Source organism: Palaemon carinicauda, chromosome 4 (assembly GCF_036898095.1).
Source record: "Palaemon carinicauda isolate YSFRI2023 chromosome 4, ASM3689809v2, whole genome shotgun sequence".
NCBI classification, from domain to species: Eukaryota; Metazoa; Arthropoda; class Malacostraca; order Decapoda; family Palaemonidae; genus Palaemon; species Palaemon carinicauda.
Genome location: NC_090728.1, coordinates 175401943 through 175428053, shown reverse-complemented (window position 1 = coordinate 175428053; position 26111 = coordinate 175401943). Strand labels below are relative to the sequence as shown.

Below are 26111 nucleotides of genomic sequence, written 5' to 3'. Positions count from 1 at the left end.
AACACGCTAAAAAGCAGAATAGAAAACGACAACCAATGTTTTGTTTACGTTTATCTCTGATCACAACGAAGAAACAGACGCATTTATACATCTGTGTTTTTGAATTGACAGCAATTTTACCAAGTATAGATTATATGTTGAATTTGTTATTACCAATGTTCTAATTATTTTTTATTAGAACTTTCAAATAAATGAAATGAATGCCATTTATGAAATGTTTTTCTTTATGATGCCGCCTGAAACGGAAACCTTCCATTTGTTTACGCTCCATCTTCGATCATAATAAACAAACGAATGCATTAAACACACATGATCTAAGTCATAACTAATGATATTACAAACATTTAGTAAACATTATGTTATTACAAATATTTTACTTACCGTATCCATATAAATTCCTAAATTCGTAGCAAAGCTGGAAATATTTTTTTCCTTATGCGTTTAATCCACAATAGCAAACTGCCGCTAATGACAGAGTGATAACTTACGATAATTCTAAACTGTTACGAAAGATAATTGTCCTTTCCATATCCAAAATACTTTTCCTAACTTAAGTTATAAGTCAACTTGTACCCACCTCAATTATGGATCCATATGCAAAAAAGGTAAAAGAAGAAAGTACTAGGCCTATTTTTAAAGCCACCGAACAATTAGGTTACCGCTATAACGTTCGATGAGAGAGAGAGAGAGAGAGAGAGAGAGAGAGAGAGAGAGAGAGAGAGAGAGAGAGAGAGAGAGAGAGAGATGGTTTTAAAGTACTAAACAATAAATATGATAGGTTATAACACATTGGTGTTTATGTAATATTAACTGTATAGATGGTTTGAATAAGTTAAGAAATGGTGTAAACAATTCTTTGTTATTGTATTCGCGCGGAAGCTAGACATCAGCTGATGTGATCACAGCCAAAAGTAAAACAAAAATAAGTTAGCAATACTCGATTTTTAAAACACACCCGAAATTTAACAACATAAGTACATGTTTTATTATAGCGCAATTGACATTTAAAGAGTAAAAATTTTCTGGAATAGAATGGTGTTTCCTAAAAAATAGTGGTTTGCTGACGAAATCGGTTACCGTATTTTAAGCTATGATTGAAATGGATGTATACACGGTATAATTTTTTCGTTTTGTAATTAATTGACACTTCAAGATAACCGATTTTGGTTTCTTCATCTATTTGTAAGTATTGTATAACGAGAGAGAGAGAGAGAGAGAGAGAGAGAGAGAGAGAGAGAGAGAGAGAGAGAGAGAGAGAGAGAGAGAGATATTATGACGCAGAAGGTTACAGACCTAGAACAGGGGAGGATGAAGGTGGGGGGAGTTATGAGATAGGCTGGGTGGACTCGCAGGGGAGACGGTAGGAGACGGGGGAAGGGGGGATTTGGTTGCCAGTGGCTAAAAATAGATTCTGGAAGACGGTAAAGGGAAAAACGAATCCCATCGAATAAACAGAATAAGGAAAGGGAATAAGATCCAGAGGAATAATAGATATAATGGAATGAAAATGACTAGATGGTGTTAGTTGTGATAAGAATAATTTAGATATTTGAAATAAGAGTGTCTGAGGAGGTATAGAAGGAATTCGTGATAAATATAGAGGAATATCAAAGGATACAGTTAGTTTGCATTAAAGGGTTTGTTATCGTTTATCGGCAGTGAATAGCCTAAACTTCGGTAACGAGTCGTCAATATTTTGTCATATTTTAAACAGTATACATTTGATTTGCAAACATTGGTTTTGTAGAGTAGACGGTAAAATAAAATCTAGAGAGAGAGAGAGAGAGAGAGAGAGAGAGAGAGAGAGAGAGAGAGAGAGAGAGAGAGAGAGAGAGATTTGATGGCAGAAATCTCTCTCTCTCTCTCTCTCTCTCTCTCTCTCTCTCTCTCTCTCTCTCTCTCTAGATTTTATTTTACCGTCTACTCTACAAAACCAATGTTTGCAAATCAAATGTATAGCCTACTGTTTAATTATGACAAAATATTGACGACTCGTTACCGAAGTTTAGGCTATTCACTGCCGATAAACGAACCCAGTCTACTCGTGAAAACCTTGAACGCCCAGAGGGAAAAATAAGGCTTTTAAATATACTGTACTAAACAAAAATAATGCTTTAATATACCATCATTAACACTACCATTACAATTATCGTAAGGTTGGAGAAAGATAAAGATTGCCGAGAACGTAACCACATTTCTGTTTACATTTTGTCAGCTGGACTCGCACAGTTAACAGTTGATTTCATTGTTGATGTGGAATTTTATCCTTAAATAGGCTATTCATTATGAAATTATGTTAATGAAATGTAATGTTAATATTGTTTTGTAACATTTATTATAAATCACCGTATTTAGGGCTACCAATATACTTAAAAAGACTATAGATTTGATACATTTTGTAGTGCTTGACTCGCGAACTTTGAACAGCCTCGTGGATACAGAAAATTTATTTTTGAAAAATAGCGATCGTGGAAAAGGGGAATCGTGTAATTCGAACACGCTTAATTCGGGACCCTACTGTATAGGTAAAGTGAAGTAGGTAGGTAGAGACACTCACTTATGAGTAAAAGTTACTCTATGTAGTGGTCCCTGGAATGGGGAATTTATTTATGTGAATTGAGAAGTGTAAGATCAAGAATAAAACTTGATGTGTTAGTTTTGATGAACAATTGATAGGTGCAGTTTGTGCTTTATAGCACCAGAAAATATTTAGCTTGTTACTACTGTTATATTATTTTTCACATTACCATTGAAAGCCTGTGGTCAATTTATCCACAGGACTTATGATGAAATCATCATCTGAGCCAAAATAGTGGGTTATATTTGATATTTATGAGTTGGTTATTTATTTTGTGTAGGTATTCCATATCAGGTTAAAATTATTTTAATTCACTGTATTTAAAATGCCAGTTTGTTCCTACATGAATATAAAACTTTGTCCCTTAAAAGGAAAATGATTCAGCAAAGCTGAAACTCTACTGTTAAAATTTATAATGAGATGGTAGTAGTAGTTGCTGGTAAGCCCTACCCACATGACTGCCTGCTGAGCAACCACTTGAATCCAGCTGCTGAGTAGTACTAACAAACTCTATGCTTCTCTTTAACATTGGATTTTTTAATCGTTCTGCTTTTTCTTTCAGTAGTGTGGTTGCTTGGCTGCCTGTAATGGAAAACCCTTGTGCAAACATGCTGGTCTACCAGGGTAAACCTGACTGCAACTGCGACAGGCTTATGAGTTGGACACCTGTGGACCCCCCATCTCTTGTTCCCTTAGTGCAGCAGGCATGACTGATTCAGTCATCCCCCTATGGTTTAAGTACAGTAGGAGAAAATAGTCTAATAGAGAGACTTTGGCTTTAGAGGTAACTATCCCCAAGCTGGTGCTGAAGATGCTCATTAGCTTCCTGCCGTCAAATACTAGAGCTGCTATGCTTTCTTTGGCTACTTCTACAGCCGAGTCTTCCAGAGAAAAATTAAAGAAGGGAGAGACCCTGATTTACCCTAGGGGCAGGCATCAAGAGAGGAGATGTAGGAGTATCACCTTCTCTCCAAGGAAGGTAGTACCTTCCTGTGTCCTCCTCTAAGTTCGCCTGTCTTTATGACAACCGATGGTGATGTTTGTAGAAACTTGGACCTAAGGAAGTTTTGACCTATCTTGGGCATTGATGACAATCCATCTGAAGGTGTTAGATGCTAGAACTAAAAGTACTCTTGCTTCTGTGTCCACATCTGCTGATTTTCCTGTGGAAGGAGCTTAGGATGAGATAACCATTGACAAGTTCATACTTGCTTTGGGATAAGATTCTTAATCCTCTCCCTCTTGTAATTTTGGCACCGCCGGCCAGGAATTGCTCGACTTTGACTTTTGCTAAGGGGAAGAAGCATATGTGCCCTCCTTCCCCTATGAGCTCTGTTTCTTTGACCTTGCTCTCTGCTTCTGAGCCTTCGAATGTGACACCAACTGCACTAATGAAGAAGCAGCAGCAAACTTATAAAGATTGATCATTCAAACCCTCTATGCATGAGAGAGGCATTTTTGTAACACTCTCCAACCCTCAAAAAGTCGAGCTGGTTTGAGGTACAGATGCTCAAGCTCCATCTACCAGTATGCGGCCCCTTGTAGGACTGTAGCACATAGTATACTGGTGTTTTGCAGGTTTAAATCATTTGCAGTTATTACTGGCAATATTTTATGGAAAAAAAAATTGACATAGGGAAGGGCTCATCAAAGACTCATCAGGCCTATCCAGGGTTATGAATCAAGGTAAACTTCCTGTCTCAACTACTCCGTAAGTCCTTGCTAAAGGTCAAAGTGGCTGTCTAGTGGATTTGAGTTGGGAGTCATACCTGCCACCCGTTAGTAACTAGCACTCCTTATTTATAAATTGCAACAGCCGAGTTTCAGCTTTACTGAATCGTACTCCAGTTAAAATGACTCAGGTTTGTATAGTTAGGAAAAATACAAGTTACTTGAAAAAAAATTTATATTCTGTAGTCTTGCATTCTTGCTTGCATACTGTATTTCATAGTACATTACTTTATAATTTTCATGTGATTATGCATTGGGTTTTCTTTTTGTGAATAAGTATCTGGCTTTTCTTCTCCAGGTGTGTTTCCTTAATAGATCCTTTAAAAACAGACTCCAGATCGATGGAATCATGGCAGACTCTTCTCACGAAAATGAGACACTTATTGATGATCTCTTATAACCGTGCACTGAACAGGTATGGATCAGAAATATTGTAATTTATGCACTTGATATCTCTCTAGATTGAATAGTAGTATCATAAAATCTCATATCTTGGAGGTTTTCATATTTGTTGACAAAATTTTACAATATTATTTAGTAACTATGAATGTATGTATGTATGAAAGATTGTATTATCAGCTGTATGTTTTATTAATTGCTGAATGGTGAGCATATTTATCTGTTTAAACCGTTAAAAGATAAATTTGAAAACATAAATTATTTTGTATACTTAGCATTTTCCTTGAAAAAATTAGAGGCCAAGTTAAATTTTATCTGTACAGGTACTAAAAAGTTTACGTCCAAGCAAATTAATAAGTAAACATAACAAATTAAGATAAAAAGTGGATAACTTTCATCTACTTTGTTTCAGGTTTGAGGAAAACATGAGAGCAGAACGTGAAAGACGGATAGAGAAGTCTTGGTCATTTTGTTCGTACTTTTTACTTCAGGAAGAACTTGCTCAAGTATTTAGCTTGCTGGCCCTTCATGATGAGGCTTTGGTACAATACGATGAACTGGATGCTCTTTTCACCCAGTTCGTTCTCAATTCTGCTCATGGAGGTATGATAAGTCAAATTATTAAAGGTCTTGGATGTACTGTATTGGTAATTGGAATTTTAACTTGTTTCTGCACAAATAAAAACCTTTGTCCATAACATAAAATAGATTATCAGTGAAACTGGAGTATATGGTCATTATACTTTTATAAGCAAGGTGTAAACAGGTGGCCTGTGGTTACTGGCCAGGATTGGGGAAGCCCCAGCCCTCTGCATGCTTACTGAGCACTCCTGTTTTCAGCTGTCAGTGGGAACAGAAGTTCTTCCACTGGCTGGTGTTTTGGTTGTCTATACTTTTCTTTTTCTAATTTTACAGTGTGTTAATGAGTGACTGGATATGCTGCCTGATATGTGGACATTCCTACAGGTGACAGGACATTTCCGTACCTTCATGAGTTCCAAGGAGAAGAATCCCTACCTTTTGTGCCCTGACTGCAGAGGACACTCCTGCAGTCAGAGATCTCCTTGTGACAAGTGGTCACCCTCCCAGTGGATGGTGTATGGCAGGAGGAGGAGGAAGAAGAGATCTAAAAGGGATTCTTTGCTCTCGGGATTTTCTCGTAGTCCAAGAATTCTTGATCTCTTCCTCTGATCCCCAGTACTCTTCCCTCCAATCCTTCTTCTTTGCTGTTCTCTGGAGGCCAAACGGAGAAGAGTGGTGGCCCTATAACTTTGTCTCGAGGTCGGAAAATCTCTTGTTACCCATAGTGAAATGGGAGGCCCTCCTTCATGGGAGAAGGCTTCATCTTCACGGGTTGTCTGCACCCTGTGAGTGTTATGGGCTTCCATGGGTCTACAAGGCCCATCCTTCAAGGAGCACTTAGTGACGGCGCCAACTTCGAAGGAAACAGAGGAGTGTTGCTTCTTCTGCACCGGACACCTTCGGCTTGTCCCCTTTGAATGTGGAGAAGCGAGTGTCTCCTTTTAGGGCTCCTCCCTTTAAAGCCACCTACTGTCACCTCAGTCTCAAGAGTATCTCATGAGACAAGAGACATTCTTAACATTAATATGTCTCTTGAGCGTGCAACCTGCTGTAGAGAAGTGGACTTCTCTTGTTGGCAAGCAACATGTCTCCCAACATGCGCGCACACATCTGAGCGTGCTAGCTCTTTGAGATACATTACCCCACCTGAATGTGCATGTATGCTAACTGACCTGTCCCCACTGGAATCCTCCTCTCCTGAGCCTGTAGTAGTAACGTGCTTAGCACCAGTGCACGCTACCTCCTCACATGCCGCACTAGCACACTCATCCTGGGAGAGTTAAGGAACAGGCAAGTTACCACATGCACACGCAATCAGATACGCCTCATATCTTTATGCACCTCACCCAATTGCACACAACTCAGATGTGTCTTACCCGTGTGGGCCTCGTTTATGCATGGTCATTCCAGATGCGTTTCACTTGTGCACACTTAATCCATACGCGCCTCGCTATGATATGCATCACCCAGACTCTCTTCATCCAGAGACGCTTCATCTATTCGTGCACTACCTACATGTTCTTCACCTTTGTGCATAACCTGAAAAGACTTTGACAGATTGTGCCTCATCTGAATGCATACCTCAAGATCCTTGATGAGGTTCTATGTTGCACGTTTCCAAGGAGGAACATGTTGTGGGAATCTCCGTATGGAGAGCTATAGCACGTGCCCCTCAACGTGTGCACCCTCAATTACTTGACCAGGAGATAGACGTTGAGATCTCCCTTATCAATCTCAATAATAGATGTAGACACAACTGCCGATGGAAAGATATTCAACTGGGGGACCCTTGTCCTCGAACCCATCTTGGTTTTAGATCTCCCAGGGTAGTGACTTATGTCAATAATTACAGGTTATTGCTGATTGAATTTATGTCGATCTTCTGCTCTTTCCTCCTAGTTGAAGAGTTCCCAGTGGGAAGCGGCTACAGTCTCCTTCAGAAATGGATAGGCTCCAATCATATCCCAAGTTTCCAGACGTCTCAGAGGATAGTAGGTTAACACCAGAGTCCCTCACCCCTTTCTCTGAGAGCGCATGCCTCAGAGAGAGTAATTATCTTTGGGGCATTCCGAAGAAATGTTCCTTGCATCGCAGGTAAGGATTCTTGAGCTTCTTGGGGAGTTCAGGACTCAAGATTAAATCGAGATCCTGGAAGTGGTACTTTCAGCAGCGTCTCTTGTTCTCTCTCCTCTCCAAGGAGAGAAGAGCGTGAGACGTATTTTTCTCTTGACCCTCCCTATACCAGCCAGGTACGGTATCAGAGAGGAAAGACGATGCCTCCGACCTTGATTCGGATGCATCTGGTGGTGCCCTTCCTCAGCTGGCCAGACCTAAAGCCCATGATAGTGAGGAATGAGAGTCAAGTGTCCACATTTTTGCAGGTGTTAACCTACATGCGCTGGGTCAGTGGACTTGTAGAGGCTCCTTGCTCTCCTAAGAAAAGGAAAGCTGCCATCGACAGACTGTGCCATGCATCTAGGGCCATCAGACCGCGTTTAGAACATGATTGGTCAATCCTGGCTTCAAAAGGTCTAGACTAGGTTGACATACAGGTCTCTGCAAGGAAGGATTCCCTAAGGGCAGAGAAGTCCTGCAGATTGATTACTTCAGCCTATTTGCACTCGAGGAAGTACCTGTATTATACCACAATGGAGGCTTCCCCTTCCCCCTTACCTCTTGATCCCACTTTCTGCATTGACCCCAGGTGTCACAGCAGATCATCTGTACGGCAACAGAGGCCACGAATATGGAGAACATAGTAATGGTCACTCGTCACGCCTCTTCTTGGATTGACTACTGGTTTGGTATGGTCTGTTTTTTTACCCTGACAAGCAAAGGGTCTTTAAGAACATTGTCCTCTTAGGAAACAAAGCAGTCGATATTTTTACCTACCAATCAGTCAGCCAGTAGGCGAACTGAGTTCTGAAGAAGTTGGATGCTGTGGCCTTTAGATTTCACAAACAGATTGGCCGGTGAGAGATTTTAAATCTCTGCAACACATCGGTTAAGGGGACTGTCTGCTATGGTGTTTGACATAACTAATTTAAAAAATCGAAAATCATTTTATTGTTTCTATGTATGGAGAAACATATCGTACATGCTCTTCAGAAGTTTCAGTAAATTATTTTTTTGAATAATGAAGATAAGAGGTCTTTAAGTGATGACGTCATCTTACTGCGTTGTCTGCATGACTGAGTTTGACAGAATCATATTTGCGTGTCTATTTTTGCATTTGTATAGCGATTTTTTCACTTATATTTCGAAATCTCGTATGTCTGGCAGAGATGGAAGGCATTTGTAGAGGGTAGGCGTACACAAACCACAATCTATGAGAAGACTAGCCAGAGTTTCCAAAGATGTATAGAAGTTACGTTGCATGTGTGTGCGTTTACTTGCAGTTCGTATGTATATTGTGTTTTCACAACGTCCTTGTGAACCTTATAGCAAAGCCATTGTTACCTAAGGTCAAAGAAAGAACAAAAAGTAAGCAGAGAGCAACAAAAAAGAACCAAAAAGAGAGGGAAACATGAAAAAGACTACAAAGCTGGAACATTCTAACTAAAACTCTGGCAACAATGAGAGGCCGCTGGCAACTCATGACACCCTCACATCAAGTGTAGTAGTAAACTTTGGGTTTAGATACCTCATTTAGGGAGCCTTCATGTAGGAATAAACAATAAGTGTACAAAGTAAGGTTATCATAATAATGCTATCTTGATTTTTTAAGGAAAAAGGTGAAAATTTATAACAAATCTTTGGGAGCTCCTAACAAAAATATACTCATTCTCACTTGGGTACATTTTCTCAGTTATTATTGTTTGATTTTAGAGAGAAAGATGTAATTGAAAAGAATAAAAATCCCACAATTTTGTGTACCAGAATTTTTATTTTCCTTTTTCTCTTTTTTTTTCTTGATTATTTTACGTCTAGACGAAGAAAATGAAGAAAAAAATCATTAAAAAAAAAGAAAATTGAAAATAAAAAAAATCTCTCACATAAAATTATTCAATTTATAAAGAAGTTTTGATGGTATGATTTTCAATACAATTTGTGTCATATTAGAGAAATATGTACCTAAAATTTATTTTTAAAAATCATGATTTTTGTTAATAAATCAAAAAGTTTTCGATCAAATGACTTGAAATTTTTATATGATGAAGGTATTAGGCTATATGTCTAAAACATATATAGAAATTATGTATTTTGAATCATTAGAAAAAAAAATGCAGGATATAGCAGATGGCTCCCTTAAGGGTCCGTCATTGTTTCTGACAAGAGAAGAGATAGATGCTTTAGCTGGGAAGTGCAGGAAAGAATGTCGGAATTTGTTTTTGCACCCAGCGATGTCCTTTCGGCTGCTGCAGTACTCCTACAATTCTATCTGCTTGAGATAGTTAACAGGCAGTTAAGCCTGTTACTAAGAAAGTCCCTCATCCTACTACTTGTTGCTCAAGGCGTAGGACTCGAAAGCAGCAGCCCTTTTCAAGCAGACAGGGTCAAGGGCACAATCGATGTGGGAGAGGAAGGCAAGCCCAGTGTTTCTGCCACGGGTGGCAGCCCTCCTACAAGGCCACGTGTGGGAGGAGGCCTACAACCTAGGAGGATGTGGTGGCAGTATCATGAGGCAGAACAGTGGACTGTGGATGTTCTTTGGTCTGGATACCACCTCTCGTTCACTAACTCTTCCCCTTCCTCTGATTCGACCACCAGTAATGTCATCATCATACCACCCGTTGAGATACTACCGCTAGAGAGTTATGGGGTCCTTTGACTGACCAGACAGTATTACATTGGATCTTTTTCTCTGGTTATGGTTCTTTCCCTTTGCCTACAAAGACACAGAATAGTCTGGCCTATTCTTTACAGATTCTCCTCTGTCCTCATACACCTGACAACACTGAGATTTCCAAACAATTCTTCTTCTCCCAAAGGGTTAACTACTGCACTGTAATTGTCCAGTGGCTACTTTCCTCTTGCTAAGGGTAGAAAAGGCTCTTTAGCTATGGTAAGCAGCTTTTCTAGGAGGACACTCAAAAATCAAACCATTGTCTTGGGTAGTGCCATAGCCTCTGTACCATGGTCTTCCAGTGTCTTGGGTTAGAGTTCTCTTGCTTGAGGGTACACTCGGGCACACTGTGCTATCTAGTTTCTCTTCCTCTTGTTTTGTTACAGTTCTTATAGTTTATATAGGAAATATTTATTTCAATGTTTTCACTGTTCTTAAAATATTTTATTTTTCCTTGTTTCCTTTCCTCACTGGGCTATTTTCTCTGTTGGAGCCACTGGGCTTATAGCATCCTGCTTTTCCAACAAGGGTTGTAGCTTAGCATTTAATGATAATAATAATCGAGAAATGACTTGGTACTCAAGTTAGAAATCTAGGCCATGCTTGGGAATGGTGCTCTCCGAGAGGTCGACGATAGCTCCCTAGACTTCTTCAGTCAACTCTTTCTTGTAGAGAATGCGTCGGGATGTTGGAGAGCAGTCATAGACCTATAAGCTCTGAACAAGTTTGTGCTCCAAACCATATTTAGGATAGAGACTCCAAGCACAATCAGCTCATGGCTATCAAAAGATGACTGAACTTAAGTTGTCCAAAGGTTGAGATGTCTCATTATTGACATTATCCCCTCTATTATACTTATAATTGATATAACGATGAAAAATACTAAAATAATGAAAATTAAGGGGGCTGGCCGGCTAATGCCATTTTTTAAGGACAGGACTTTACATTCATACCACTTAATAAGGTGACTTAGGACATCTCCTAACTGCATAGGAGTTTTGCCTATGACCAGGAGTTTTGCCTATGACCTTCAGTTTTGCGACGCCAGGGCAATTTATCTTGAAAATTAATGTTTTTCAAATTTTATCCCCTATCCCCTTAATATCAAGACCTGGTATTAATACCAAATATAAACGTGATATAGATGACCGCGGAGGTAGCAGCAGTAGGGGATCTAGCATTATGAAGCTTCATCTGTGGTGGATAACTGGGGAGGGTGGGCTGTGGCACCCTAGCAGTACCAGCTGAACTCGGTTGAGTCCCTTGTTAGGCTGGGAGGAACGTAGAGAGTAGAGGTCCCCTTTTTTGTTTTTGTTTCATTTGTTGATGTCGGCTACCCCCCAAAATTGGGGGAAGTGCCTTGGTATATGTACAGTATGTATGTATAATGAACTTTTTCATTATGGTAAAAAAATAAACCCTATATTTCAAGGAAAAAGGTAGGAAAAAAAAACATGAAATAAAGATTGGAAAAAAAGCGCTGTATTTTATTGTTTTTTAATGTCTTTCTTAGTTATATACCAAATTTCAATGCTATATATTTAAAACTAAATGAGAAGATAGAATTTGAAGGTCAATGAGTATACTTTAGTTTTGAGATACGGGCATTCAAAGTTTTTCTTTGTATTTTTACAAAGACAATATTAATAAAACATGAATATTATGAACTTTGTTCTTTTTTTTAATATTAATAAACCAAAACAAAGTTATTTATTATAATTTCATCATAAACGAAGATCCCTTTGCTCAAAATCTTGTTTCTTTAGGCGAGACGTTCGCTCCATCATCTCTCTCCTTCACTAACTCTGCTAACATCGCTGATATTACCCACTTCTGAACTCTTATGAAAGCGAATTTTATTCTTCCTTGTTTTATTGAGATGTTGAAATTGTCTTTTCCTCTCTGAAATGATGAAATTCTTGTTAAAAACAAGAAAAACAGATGTAAAAATGAGTGAATGTCAGAGGTCAAACTCAAACATACTGTCTATGAGATTTGTGGTAGGACTTGAGGGCGAAGGGTGTAATTTGCTGTGTAATATATTGTCTTCTGACTCGTGGAATCTATTTAGATGCCATTGCTCATTATTTGTTTTAAATTAGAATGTAATAGTTATAAAAATTTACGATGACAGAAGAAATACTGCTGTTTCATGTAGGGAACAATGTTTTTGGTTTATTGAGTTACTTTTACTAATTACCCTGTAACTATGAAAGTAAAAGGAATTTTGACAAAATATTTGTTATACACATTCTCCATTGCCATATGAAGCTCAGTGAATTTTTTCAGGATTGTGTGTTTTTCTTTTTATACCTCCATATATTGGCATTCTGGCTGGGCCCCTTAAACTAGATAGCCTGGTAGAAAAGAGAAAGTTTGAAGTGGTAAAATAACTGTTACTCTTTAATTAGGAGATAATTGTGATTAATTTTAAAATGAAATTTACAACTACAACCCCATCATTTCCTCTGTTAACAATGAGCTTAACCTTCTCTGCTTGAAGGAATTTTTAAAACACTAGAATTAAATACTCAATAAATCCTTCCAATAACCATTCGCATATTCATAGCCACAAAGAGCCAAGAGTCAGTTATATGGGGGACCTTGCATTAGCGATTTTTTTAATTAGCGTAATTATATTCTATAACAAAGTTAGCTACCTGATTAATTTTATGCATGCCAATGGTTGAGTTTAGTTAAACTTACTGAATAGTTTGATAAAACTTTAAGCCATTTTGTTATATTGATTAAAATTGATAACCATTTAATGCATAACCTGAATTTAGTTTCTTTTATAAGGCACAATGATTAGATCAGGACTGCCTACTAAATCGCCCTCCAAGAAGAGATCAGGTAATTGATTAGCCTTATATCAATTAGCATGTCACTTGTTAAAGAGGGACTAAGCACTAATGTGAACCTGTATCTCCAGTATGTCTGAACCTAAGTCAACAATTCTTCGAATCTAATCATAATAACAAACTGCCTCGGAAGTAGCCATTGTTTAGCTTTGGTACAGCGAAATTCCACTTCCGGCGTCAATGACCTTAGATGTCAGGATGCCTGAGAACTTTAAATCATTCATTCATTCATTCAAACCTACTTTAAATCCCCTACTAGGGTATATATCAGCAATAAGGTTGCGCAGAGATCCCAAAGGCGATACTTCCTCCCTTTCATCATCTGACTCTAAGTTTCCTCTTCCTCCTTTTCCTGTCCAGAAGGAGAATGTAAGTGAACATCAGCTGATTTCTTGGTTTGGTAATGTGTATCTACTCATATTAGATTTGCATTTACTAGTTCCCAGTTAACAACATGTAAGACGAGCTAGTGACTGAGCTTGCAAGTAAACAGCTAATATTGTGATCTAAAACATGATGAAAACAATCCAAATTAGTCGAAACTTTGTTCACACCTCAGAAGTTAATGGAAACATCTGATAGGCCACACTATCCATAAACTGTAAGTAATATGAGATTGATGATAAATGCCTACTTTAGCGAATGGCAGGATATAGGATCAAGGTAACCTATTCAATCTTCTGCCTCATAATCTTGTTTAGTCTTATAGAGCAACTAGAATTGTAGAAAGCAAGGATTTAGCAGCAGAAGGAACTAAAGTAAAGTAAAGATTTAGTGTCTCTGTGAGGTTTTTAAATTGTGGTGTGCAGCATACATTCAGAACCCCTACTGAATGAAACACTTAATTTAGAGTGACTGTGGGGGCTGTTTATGGAAGGTTTGACAACAAGTTGAGAAGGCCCAAATTTACCAAGACTGGAGTTCTGAAATTTAAACAAGAGAACAAGAGATCTCGAAAGCCTGTGAAGCTCATCACTAAAAACTTGGCAGAACTTCTATATTGTCTTCAGGTGGAGGTGTGTAAATATTGTTGTCATCCTGCTACAATTAAGTAGCCTAGTCTTTCTTGGATTGCTAGAACTGTTATCTTGATCTTCAACCATTGAAATTTACTTTCCCATTAGTGGTACTGAGAGGGCGATGCACTCTTCACAACAATTATTTAACTCACAGAATTGCCCCTGACATGATACAAGGGCATACTGAACATGATCTCCCAGAAATAATTTCCTTGCACATTCCAGGCAATATTTATAAATTAAACCATGGGAAGACATCCTAAAAGGCAGTATGTAAAGAATCTGAGTGTATTCGATGCTACCAGTTGACGGATTAAATTTAAAACTATATTTTCTTAGGTGACAACCTGGGCTTCCTGCCACTTACCACTAGAGGATTCTATTCCTTTGTTAAAGCATGTTTTGCTTTAGGTGGAAGAAACTTGGAAAATTATAAAATGAGAAAATTTTATGGGTAAGGGTTGACTAAACTGAGCTTCCGAAGAAGAAGCGATATGAACATCAGGAGTTCATAGAAATAATTTTCTCTTTCCCTCATCTGTGTTAACATTCAGGTTCTTTTCTTTCCAAATCTTTCTTTATTCACATTACCTTCATTGTGACATTCCATCACTTCTCCCTATTTACTCTAAACCTTTCTCCTTCTTTGACAATGATCTACCCAGGATTTCATAAAATTTTGGTTTGCTTAAAATTTTAGGTGCCTTTCAGCCAGTAAATGGGTATTCATCTGTGTTTGCAAATAGAATAAATAAGTACTGTAAAGGCTTTTGTAAGTAGAATATGAGAGATCATTTATTTAAGAGATATTATCCATCTTACTATCACTTCACTTGTTATAACCTGTGATACTAGATAGCTGAAGAATGGAGTATAGATATATTGATGAATGTAGTTTTTCTTCTAAAATCAAAAACTTTTGAGCTGCTTAATTACCCATTTCAATTTTCTGTTAGCACAATTATCTTGAACATGAGTAGGACACAGATATTTTGCTATTTTTGATTTTTTAATGTTTTAAAGTTTTGAATTATCATCATGAAGTTTTTTAACCAGTTTAATGTCCTTATTTGCATGTTTCCAAGCCAAATGAATGAATCTGGGAAAAATGCTTGTCTCGGTTGAAAAGAAAACTTGTTAATTGGTGGAAAACACTTGTCTCAATTGGAAAAAAAATTAAGCGGGAAAAAACCCTTGTCTCAATTGAAATGAGTTGATCAGGGAAAAAAGGTGCTTTGCAATTATTGATTACATACAGTATATAAATCATGAAAAAAAAGTTTTATCAAATGCAGTAACACTTTTCTTCCTTCTAATTTCATGACAGATTCTCCCCCGTGGCTTGCTACCTTCAGCCAGCCTTGTGAGAAATGGGAAGGTCTTCATTTGACTTCAGAATTGGACTTGGGTGTACAAGGGAAGATCAGAAGTAAGGAAGTAACTCTCATTGAATTTCGTAATTATTTGTTCCAGCGACAGTGTGCATTACTTTTCCAGCTGAACAAACATTGGGAGGTGAGTAATATACCCACAGGTAAATATATATAATTTTGATAAAAAGTTTGTTTGACATTGCCCTTTTGCTTATGAGGAGAATTCAAGAAGAAAGATATTTCTGAAGAAGAACTGTCGTATACTGTGTTTAATTAGCTAAAGCATCATTTCTCGAGATATGGTGCAAAATTTCCACTTAATCAGAATACAAATAGTCCATTGGTTAAGCTCAATGTTTATACACTTTTGGAAATAAGTTTTAGATTTGGCACAGTTATACATTTAACCATTGAAATCAATCTGGATATGGAAACTCCCTAATATTGCCCTCTGGTTGCATGTGGCACCCCGTGCATGTCATGATCAGTTGAAATATTCCTTTTGTTACTGAAGGAACCATAACTGCTTCTAATTAATATTTTTACATTAATATTTTCACTCTGCTTTCAAATATTAGATCTAAAAAACTTGTGTAGGTAATTATAAAATATTTTGATCGTATAGCATTTATGTAAGCGGTAATGATTTTATGATTTATCCATATCATAATATCCTTTTGGAAATATAGTAGAAAATTTGTTTTAATTTCATTAGTGCATAAGGTATAATACACTCCATGATAAGATGTTGTCCTTAAAATTCCCACTTGGTATAATTAAAAACCTTGATAGCATGTGTCAACTTAGTTTGAGTGTGTCCTATGATAGTGTCCAGGTCAGCACCTGCTTTTTGTCGGCAATATCATCCAGAGCAGATTGTGCATCCCCAGCAGTTAAGACAACTATTCCTGCTTGTAGTCAATCTTGATCATAATCCATCAGAAACTAGAGCCAAAGATTCATTCCATGGGCCAAGTCCAACTTTTGGCTTCCCACCAATAGCACTGATAGTTACCACATAGTCAGGCTTAGTTTGGTAGATTTCACTCTTCTGATAAAGCACTGGGAATCATATGTATAACTGCCAAATGTCATATTTTTTTATAAAGTGCATAAATATGGTCAGTTCTGGAGCTAAACCACTGGAGTAAAATAGGTTGCATCATCTTCATATGCATAGCTAAAAAAATTCAATACACTAAGACCTCATCTAACATGTATGATAAAAATATAGATATTTACTTTTAGAGTGTATATGGGTAAATCCATACAATACAGTGTATTATATAATGTCTTTACAAAATACAAATGCTTGTAGAATATTTATATTAAGATTGGAAATAGTAGTAAACTCTGTATATTTTTCAAATTGATAATACTGGGAGAGATTAATACTCTTAATTTGTTACCAAATTGTTTTTCCAGACTATAAAATAATAGTTACCATCTTCAGGGATGGCCTAGAAAGTGTAACATTGATAGTTTTTTTTTATGGTATTTTAAAAATTCTGTCTATTGTAGGCTACTAGATTATTCCTTTTCTTGATTCATATAAAAACAGATAAGAAAATTTCTTAGCAAATTTTTTTTCCTATTTACCCTAAGCACAAAGTTTTTCAAACAAAGCTTTATTCCTACACTTGAATCTTATGTTTCTGTGTTGTGGAGAAGAAAAAAGGAAAATGGTTTAAAGAAATTAATGTTGGAAAATGGGACACTGCCTAATAGGCTTGCTATTTTTCAGATGGTAGTCAATTGTTGAAGATTACCATGAATAGGCTAGCAAGCATTTTAAACGAGATTAATTTGAATCATGAATATTCTAGACTAATTAGATTTGATTAGACCTCTGTATCCCTATTGTTACAGAGGGCTGGACTTTTTACGTGACACATTTCATTTTTATAGTAGGCCTGTAATAACACTACTGGTAGATTGCTATGTCATAAATGCATAAGTAAAGAATTGACTGTGAATGTTTATTATAACTCATAGCCAAATAGCTGTCGAAATATAAAACTGGCTCGCAGTTGAATATCCAAAACTGAATGTAAAAAGATATGCCGAGTTCAAAATAGTAGCTTATTTGGGAAAAAATCAGCCTGGCCCAGGCTTTGTAAATATTATGTCAGTCCTTCTTTTGTTCAATAAATCAACGGTAAGAATACCTTGTCAAATATTGGATTGGTTTGCAAATAATTTTTTTTGACAGTATCCAGAACACGCAATCTTCAGGTTAACATTTAATTATTATTATTATCTTATATAACTAAATATTGAATTTCCTTTTAAGGTTGCATCAAGGGCTTTGACTTTCTTACAAAATACCGTGGGAGAATTGAATATTCTTGAAGTCAACGTAGCACCAGGTGGTGTAGCATGTTGGGGTGTGTTGTCAGGCCTTGAAATAATTGATGCTCTGCAAAATTACAAAGAACCATCCACAACAGATGCTCATGCACTTCATACTGCACCGTTATGGGCATATGCCAGGGATAAGGTATGTTAGCTGATAAAAACTGATTTAGAGTTAATATTATGTACAGCTATTTAATTGTATATACAGGGTGTCCCAAAATAATGTTTACACTTTGAATTGTTACAACTTGTTCAATTTATTGATATTAATGTGGAAAACAGATTCACATGAGAGAAACAATGCACATTAGATTCTGAGAGTTCACAGTTAAAAAGTAAGGATACATGGGGCAATTTGAGAAGGTTAAAAAATAAAGATCAGCTCACATAAAGTGTTCAAACTGGTTGCCATTCTGCTCAATACACCTTTTGCATTGTGGAAATATGGAACTACAAACTGTTAGTAGCATTTCTCTCGGTATCTGAGCACATTCTTCTTCAATTGCCTCTCCAAGTTCGTCAATTGTCTTAGGTTTTCCGCTGCGCATGCTTCAAAATGCGATGGACGCTCAATTTTGGGATACCTGTTTCACGTGACAGTTGACAGTTTTTCATGGGGAATTGTGAACATTAGCAATAACATCTTGCTCTTTAGTTGGGCTTGTCGTTGTTCTTTTTCGTCCTGAATATCCTTTTCTCGTGCACTGGATGGTCCCATGATTCTCAAAGTTATCTACGATTCGTGAAATGGTGACGCGTGTTGGGCCATCTCTGTGGAACTCACTCGTAAATCGTCTTTGCACTTCTCGTAAATCGTCTTTGCACTTCAGCTTTATTTTCACATTTCCAGAATGTTTTCAGAATAAATTTTTTTTTCTCGAACGTAAGCCCAGTATCCGCCATTCTTACTCCAAAATCAAATCTGAAATAGAAAAAAAAAGTTTATTAGCTATTCAAAGTCAAAGAGTGTATACATTATTTTGGGACACTGTATACACCAGCACTATATACAAGTTCTATTTTAAGTTTTGAATGGGTATTCATAGCACTTAAGGAATTAGGAAATTAATAGATTTAATAAAGTAGAAAGATATAGACAGACTATTGTTGAATTGAATTTCCTATTAGCAAACAGAGCCAGTAGAAAGCCTGTATAGACATTTAAAAATAAGATGATATAATAGTCCAAAAACAGCTGCCAGAATCTACAATCAATTTTCAGCTGCAAGAACTTGGAATCCTATGTGGCCTGATGCCAGGAAGTGAAGCCAAGAGTACACAGCTTCACACAGTTATATCCCTTGTGTATGGGATGGGGAATGACCCACATAGTCATGATGAGCCCAGTGATGACCCATCTGTACAGGACACTCCAATGACAAGACTGAAAGATGCTTTGTCATCTCCGGAAGCTTTCAAAAAACATTTTCTGGTAAGATTTCAGTCTTGTGAATTTTAATCTGGTCTGTAATTCTTTGGAAAATTTATTGTTTTAATTTCTATCAAAGCATTTCCAACTTTCTGTAGATTTACAATATGCATTTGGTTTCAGGATTTATCTGAGGTTGCTATCAGCACTTATAAACATATAGGAAGGATTCGATCTGCACGCCTTATTGGCAAAGATTTGGCCACTTTCTATATGGCTCAAGGCGAGCCTCAGAAAGCTGCTACCTTTTTGACAGATCAGCTGACCATGTTTTTGGATGAAAAATGGTTATTGTTAGCTGCTTGTACCCAGTTAACTCTTGCTACTTGCTACAAGTCAACATCGGATTCAGAAAGGCAAGTTAACTTTATCACTTTTACTTCCATTAGGGAATTGTTGTGCTTCCTTATACTAGTATGAACCACATTCACAATGGTGTAAGTGGTTTTCATATACTATGTTACTGTTACAGCAGTTGTATTAACTGTATGGTGATCATGATTGTCAGAGCCTAATTTATTTTATCATATAAAGGTCAAATGTTGCTTAATGAAAATTAAATTGTCTACAGGATTTTTATACATTTTGTAAAAATAGTAATTTCTGCTAACCTTAATTTTGAATGAAATCTCATTTGTGATAATACAAAAAGCAAACTGGTCATTAAACATACATTGTCATTATGGTGTTACCACTTACAGTATATAAGGGGTTATCATTGTTGAAATTGGTTTGCCGAGTATCCCTACTGCAAGAGGTCTACAATAGTAGTTGGGAAATTGAACTTGCTTTTGGTTCAGATGTTAGTGTTTATGCTATTAAACAGTTTTACCATCCAGCTTTTCTTAGAGATAGGGCTGCTGAGATCCTAACCTCATAGAAATAAAAAGTCGGTTACATATGGATTCTCATTCCATTTATCCCCTCTGTATTGAGTGCTCATCCTGATATGATGTCATGTGGAGCAAATGATTGATTTGGGAAGTGGTTCTAAAAATAGAAATGAATACTGTAAAGCTTTTGGATCACTTGATAACTAATATCATAGGACAAGTTAAGAAGCCTTCATTCAAATTTGGAAACCTTTGAAATCCAAAAATTTTTGAACTAATGACAAACAGAAAATTTCAGTGCTGGGAAAATTCTGCCAAGTACAGCTGTTGTGTTCCCTCATGTAATCTTGCCTACCTTTTGACTGCACGGTAATATTTTACTGATAGCAGTTGCCTTAGCTGCACTTAAGCTCCTTACTCATTTTGATTACAACCATTTTTGTACTCCATAGATTGAAATGTATGCCAATTATCAAAGAAGCCCAGAGTTGCGCTTAAAGCTAGCCAGTGAAAAGAATGAGTGAAAGCATTCTTGCATATTTATAACACCAAAAGTTAAATTGTTGAAAAAACTTGTAAGTGGCTTAACCCTTACGCGACGGTGTTTGTCGGCATGAGCTGTCACATCAGTATCTGGCTGATGGCTATTGTTGTATGTGCAGTCCCTTCCAATGAACCGCAAGGCAGAAAATAATCTATTTTTTGTGTACATAGCAATAGAAGGATTTAACCTACTAATTGGCAACCCCATATTCTAGCTCTTTTTCATAGAAAATTTATAAGTATCACTCGTCACCACTTCAGTGCTAGTTCTCTCGGATGGAGAAATTGGTTTGCGGGTTCCAAACTGTTGTTGCGGGCAGAGGGAAATCTGGTATCAATTCAAAATTGTTTGTTTGCTTACAGTGGTTGTATGAAAGTGTAGAAGCTTATATGATGATTCATTATAATTTAAATGCTTCCAAGGTAATTTTATTCAAAAGGATTTATAGACAAATACGAAAATAGTGTAGAGCAATCATGACTTAGAACATGAAATATATATAGTGTATTGAAATTCTATCAGTCATCTCTCTCTCTATGCTGTTCAAGTATTACACAAATAGTGACTGATGCTTAGTGAGCAAAATCAATTAACCCATCACCCTGTGGAAAGAAGCTCCATTAAAAGAAGTAGATGACTTTGAGTACCCTTATGAAAGATCCATGCATTTAGAAAGTATACTGAATATTTCGACACTGAAGAATTGCTTACTGAAACTTATGGCGTGAGGTGTCACTTGATCACTTTAAAATCCGTTCATTTTCAGCATAGATTACTAGTGAAATGATGTGTGTACTATCTAATTTTCATTTGAGAATTACTTTTCCCTCTGAAGAAATGGGTCCAAATTGCCTCCAACTTTGAGGCATTATGGGAAGTATCAGGATTTTCTGTTCACTAGTGCTTAAATCTTTAAATCAAGTTGAAGCCTCTATGACTGACATTGCAGAGCTATTTGGTGAGATTTTGAAGTTATTGAAAATTTTGTTAATTGTGGCACAAACAATAGGAGGCATACAGAGGCTTACGAAGAAATCTACAGCAAAGTTTTGAATCTGATGCCCTTCTTACAATTTCCAATGCTTTACAGAAATCCCTTGATTGTGGTCAGGAAGTTTATATGATTGGTCGTGATTTTAGTTCTGCCTTGACTGTGTTAATCATGAGGCCCTTGTTTCCAAACTCAAACAGTTCTTATTATTATTATTACAAGCTAGGCTATAACCCTAGTCAGAAAAGCAAGATGCTATATACCCAAAAGCTCCAACACAGAAAAATAGCCCAGTTAGGAAAGGAAACTAGTAAATAAAAAAAACGACAAGAGAAATAATAAACAATCAATATCAAATATTTCATGAACAGTAACAACATTTAATCAGATATTACATATATAAATTATAAAAACTTAAAAAAAAAAAGAGGAAGAGAAATAAGATAGAACAGCATGCCTGAGTGTACCCTCAAGCAAGAGAACTCTAATCCAAGACAGTGGAAGCCCATGGTACAGAAGCTATGGCACTACCCAAGACTAGAGAACAATGGTTTTAATTTGGAGTGTCCTACTCCTTGAAGAGCTGCTTACTGTAGCTAAAGTCTTTTCCCCTTACCAGGAGGAAAGTAGCCACTGAACATATTACATTGTAGTAGTTAACCCCTTAAGTGAAGAAGAATTGTTTGGTATTCTGTGTTGTCAGGTGTATGAGGACAGAAGAGAGTGTGGAAAGAATAGGCCAGACTATTCGGTGTATGTGTAGGCAAAAACAAAATGAGCTGTAACCAGAGAGAGGGATCCAATGTATTACTGCCTGGCCAGTCAAAGGACCCTATAACTCTATAGCTGGTGCCCTGGCCAATCTCCTATGGAGTAGGTGGGTCTTTTATTAGCATACTTATTGAATTTTTAAGTGCTAGATTCCAAATATCTGTTGTTGATGGCACCATAGGGAATATAGGAATATATCATGTGTTTCTCAGGGTAGTGTTCTTGGCCCATTACTTTTCATACTATATACATACATATACCAAGGCACTTCCCCAAATTTTAGGGGTTAGGTGACATCAAACTAATGAAAAAAAAAAAAGGGGATATTTCCTCTATGTTCCTGAAACCCCTACTGCTGCTACCTCCACGGTCATCCAAGGTGACTGGAGGTAGCAGCAGGGCCTACTGGAACTGCGTTACAATCGCTCGCCATTTCATTCCTATTTCTAGCATGCTCTCTTGCCTCTCTCACATCTATCCTCCTATCACCCAGAGCTTTCTTCACTCCATCCATCCACCCAAACCTTAGCCTTCCTCTTGTATTTCTCCCATCAACTCTTGCATTCATCACCTTCTTTAGCAGACAGCCATTTTCCATTCTCTCAGCATGGCCAAACCACCTCACCACATTCATATTCACTCTAGCTGCTAACTCATTTCTTACACCTGTTCTCACCCTCACTACTTTGTTCCTAACCCTATCTACTTGAGATACACCAGCCATACTCCTCAGACACTTCATCTCAAACACATTCAGTTTCTGTCTCTCTGTCACTTTCATTCCCCACAACTCCGATCCATACATCACAGTGGGTGCAATCACTTTCTCATACAGAACTCTCTTTACGTTCATGCCCAGCCCTCTATTCTTTACCACTCCCTCCACTGCCCCCAACACTTTGCATCCTTCATTCACTCACTGACGTACATCTGCTTCCACTCCACCATTTGCTGCAACAACAGACCCCAAGTACTGTACTTAAACTGATCCACTTCTTCAAATAACTCTACATTCAACATGTCATTCAACCTCGCACCACCTTCCCTTCTCGTACATCTCATAACCTTACTCTTACCCACTCTCAACTTCCTTCTTTCACACACCCTTCCAAATTCTGTCACTAATCGGCCAAGCTTCTCTTCCGCGTCTGCAACCAGTACAGTATCATCCGCAAACAACAACTGATTTACCTCCCATTCATGGTCATTCTCGTCTACCAGTTTCAATCCTCGTCCAAGCACTCGAGCATTCACCTCTCTCATCACTCCATCAACATACAAGTTAAACAACCATGGCGACGTCACTGTCTCAGCCCCACTTACCGGAAACCAATTGCTCACTTCATTTCCTATCCTAACACACGCTTTACTTTCTTTATAGAAACTTTTAACTACTTGCAATAACCTTCCACTAATTCCATATAACCTCATCACATTCCACATACTATGTAGACATAATATTTGATTTGGCCTAAAAAACATGCTTGATGCATATGCAGATATTTATGATAAACAATGACATTACAACTACAGTATATGTATTATAGGTCTTGATCTATACATTTAATGAGTATAGCATTAGTGATTACTATACATTCATTGTCTGACTTGTGATGCTCCTGCATCATATGACAATTGCAGATATGCCAACTTGAGCACTCTAGATTTTAAGTACTTTTCATATGAGGGAGGTATGGATTTGTAATTTATATATGATTTGAAAAAAAATAGTTAATGGTGTCTGTTTATGGCTGGAAAAATTCAGCAGTTTAATGGCTAGTTTTACTTTGTTGGTTCTGTATAGGTTACCATAATAATGAAATTCACACTAACCTGGTGTTGTTATCAGACATCTTTTGATGCAAGAAAAAAAAAATGTTACTGTCGTGTTTCAGATAATTGAATGAGGAGTTCTCCATGTTTTCCATATTAACCATATCCCAGACCACTCTTATATTCCATGTAACTGCTATTTTAATCATATTAAGCAGAAACTGCCAATGCACACTGTCATACTGTCATACAAAGGATGATTGTCTGCCTTATCAGGAAGGCCAGAGTACTGGTTAGAAGATATGGAAAAAGAGAACTTGTGCAATTTTTTTTGTGATGATCAATAATGCCATTTCTTTTTGTAGAAATGCAGCAAACGCACACTCTGGATATAGGATGTTGTGCTGTAGAGCTTGGTCACTCTTGACTAAGTGCTATAACATAATATCCTTGATGCTGACTATAGGGAATGGCTGCACATTATGGTGAATAGTTACCTAGAAAGATGTGGCAAATACTAAGTCAAAATCTCACTGCCAAATAATCAGCCCTGGTGATGTTGTGTTGCCTGTCTATCACAGTGTCCTCTTTTTTTATGCAAGATAAGCTTAGAGGATTTAAGGCACTTTTTTATTATATCCCTTTCATCCAGGACAGTATACTTTTATAAAATAAAAAAGGGCAAGAGAACCATGCAGTGGCAGTTAAGGGAGAAGAGAAAGATGTCAAGCAGGTTTATATCTTTGATTATGATCACTCCACAAAAATCTACAACCCCCTTTGTAATTGATATCCTGGCCTACTGTGTCTATAACAGGTAATGATCTGGAGCCAGAACCAAGAAAATAATTCTCTCAGAAATCTTCAGAATCTTCACCATCTTAGTAGAGTTGAAATGTGCATGTAAAAACTCCTACACGAGACAGCCTCTGATTCCTATCTTCAATCAGACAAAACAGTTGATTCCAAGCCTATGTTTCTTTGCTTAGATATGGCCCAAACTGAGCCAAGAAAGAGGAAATTTTTCCTCTACCTGTATTGTTGCTTTGGTTGGGGAGATAAATTGATGGTTGGTACTGGAGCCTTGCTGTTTTCCCCAGACAGAGTACTCTGATCTTGAAAACGTCATTCTAGATATTTAAAAAAGAACACTTGCTGGTTGGTGGAAATATTGGAATGAGGAAGTAGCAACCATGCTTATTAGAACTGAAATTTCCCGTTATGCTCTTGTGAAATACATGCGAGTTGGTTATGATCAAATTAGACTCTTCCCTGAGGTCAAACTTGATTGAAGATTTGCAATTGGCCTTTCGTATCCATGAATCTTAGTTTTCAGCATCCCTATCCTCTGAAAATTATATAAAAATGATGCACAAGTTTTGTACTACTTTGTGTAGCAGAAACATAGGCAATGACAAGGAAAGTGAATGAGATTTTGAAAAGTGCAACTGTAGAATTTAAATACTTATGGCCAGAGTACATTGGTATAATCATATAAATGTGGAAGTGGCAGAGAGCTGTGTACATTGTTGAAAAGGAATGATGTGTATTTGCTTTAAAAATCAGAAATTATAGAAGTATCAGTATGAAGACTTCTAGCAAGTTCCTGGAATTCAGGGTGGGAAGGGATAGATAATGATGAAGAGTGTTCAGAAAAAGTGGTGTTCAGAGAAGAGTTGAAAATTTACTCCATATCTGACCATATGAATAAAAAAGATGATTTAAAATAATCTATAATGATAATTTTGATGCTATTGTTAAATAAACTTCCTTAATGAGCACTCTGTTAAAAATTTTATATTTTCAGGTACATCCGAACATGTGCACAGCTATCAGGGAGTGAAGTATTGAGTACTGAAATCAGGAAAGAACACTTTGAAAATATGTCTTCTGCTATTGAAAAAGTTGGCAAAGGTAGATATGATTATTTTTTAAGAAGCCTCCTTTATTCTTTAGAATGGTATTTTTTTTATAAAAGAATATCTCCCGTTATAGTATGCAAAGTTCAAATCTCAATGTATATATAGTGAAAAGTATTTCCCCTTTTTTACTTGGAATAGGTTCCCAGCAATCTGGCACATGC

General features: G+C 37.1%; 1 protein-coding gene across 2 annotated transcripts in view; it reads left to right on the top strand.

The window, feature by feature from the left end:
- The window catches only part of SIDL (SIDL trafficking protein particle complex subunit 10), a 137397-nt gene that overhangs the window by 34187 nt on the left and 77099 nt on the right, over positions 1–26111 (top strand). For both annotated transcript variants that reach the window (XM_068372761.1, XM_068372760.1), the window contains exons 6-12: positions 4608–4724; positions 5121–5311; positions 15284–15471; positions 17623–17829; positions 18910–19119; positions 19240–19472; positions 25836–25942. In XM_068372761.1, coding sequence (XP_068228862.1) covers positions 4608–4724; positions 5121–5311; positions 15284–15471; positions 17623–17829; positions 18910–19119; positions 19240–19472; positions 25836–25942 — 1253 coding nt within the window. The remainder of the gene's footprint in view (positions 1–4607; positions 4725–5120; positions 5312–15283; positions 15472–17622; positions 17830–18909; positions 19120–19239; positions 19473–25835; positions 25943–26111) is intronic.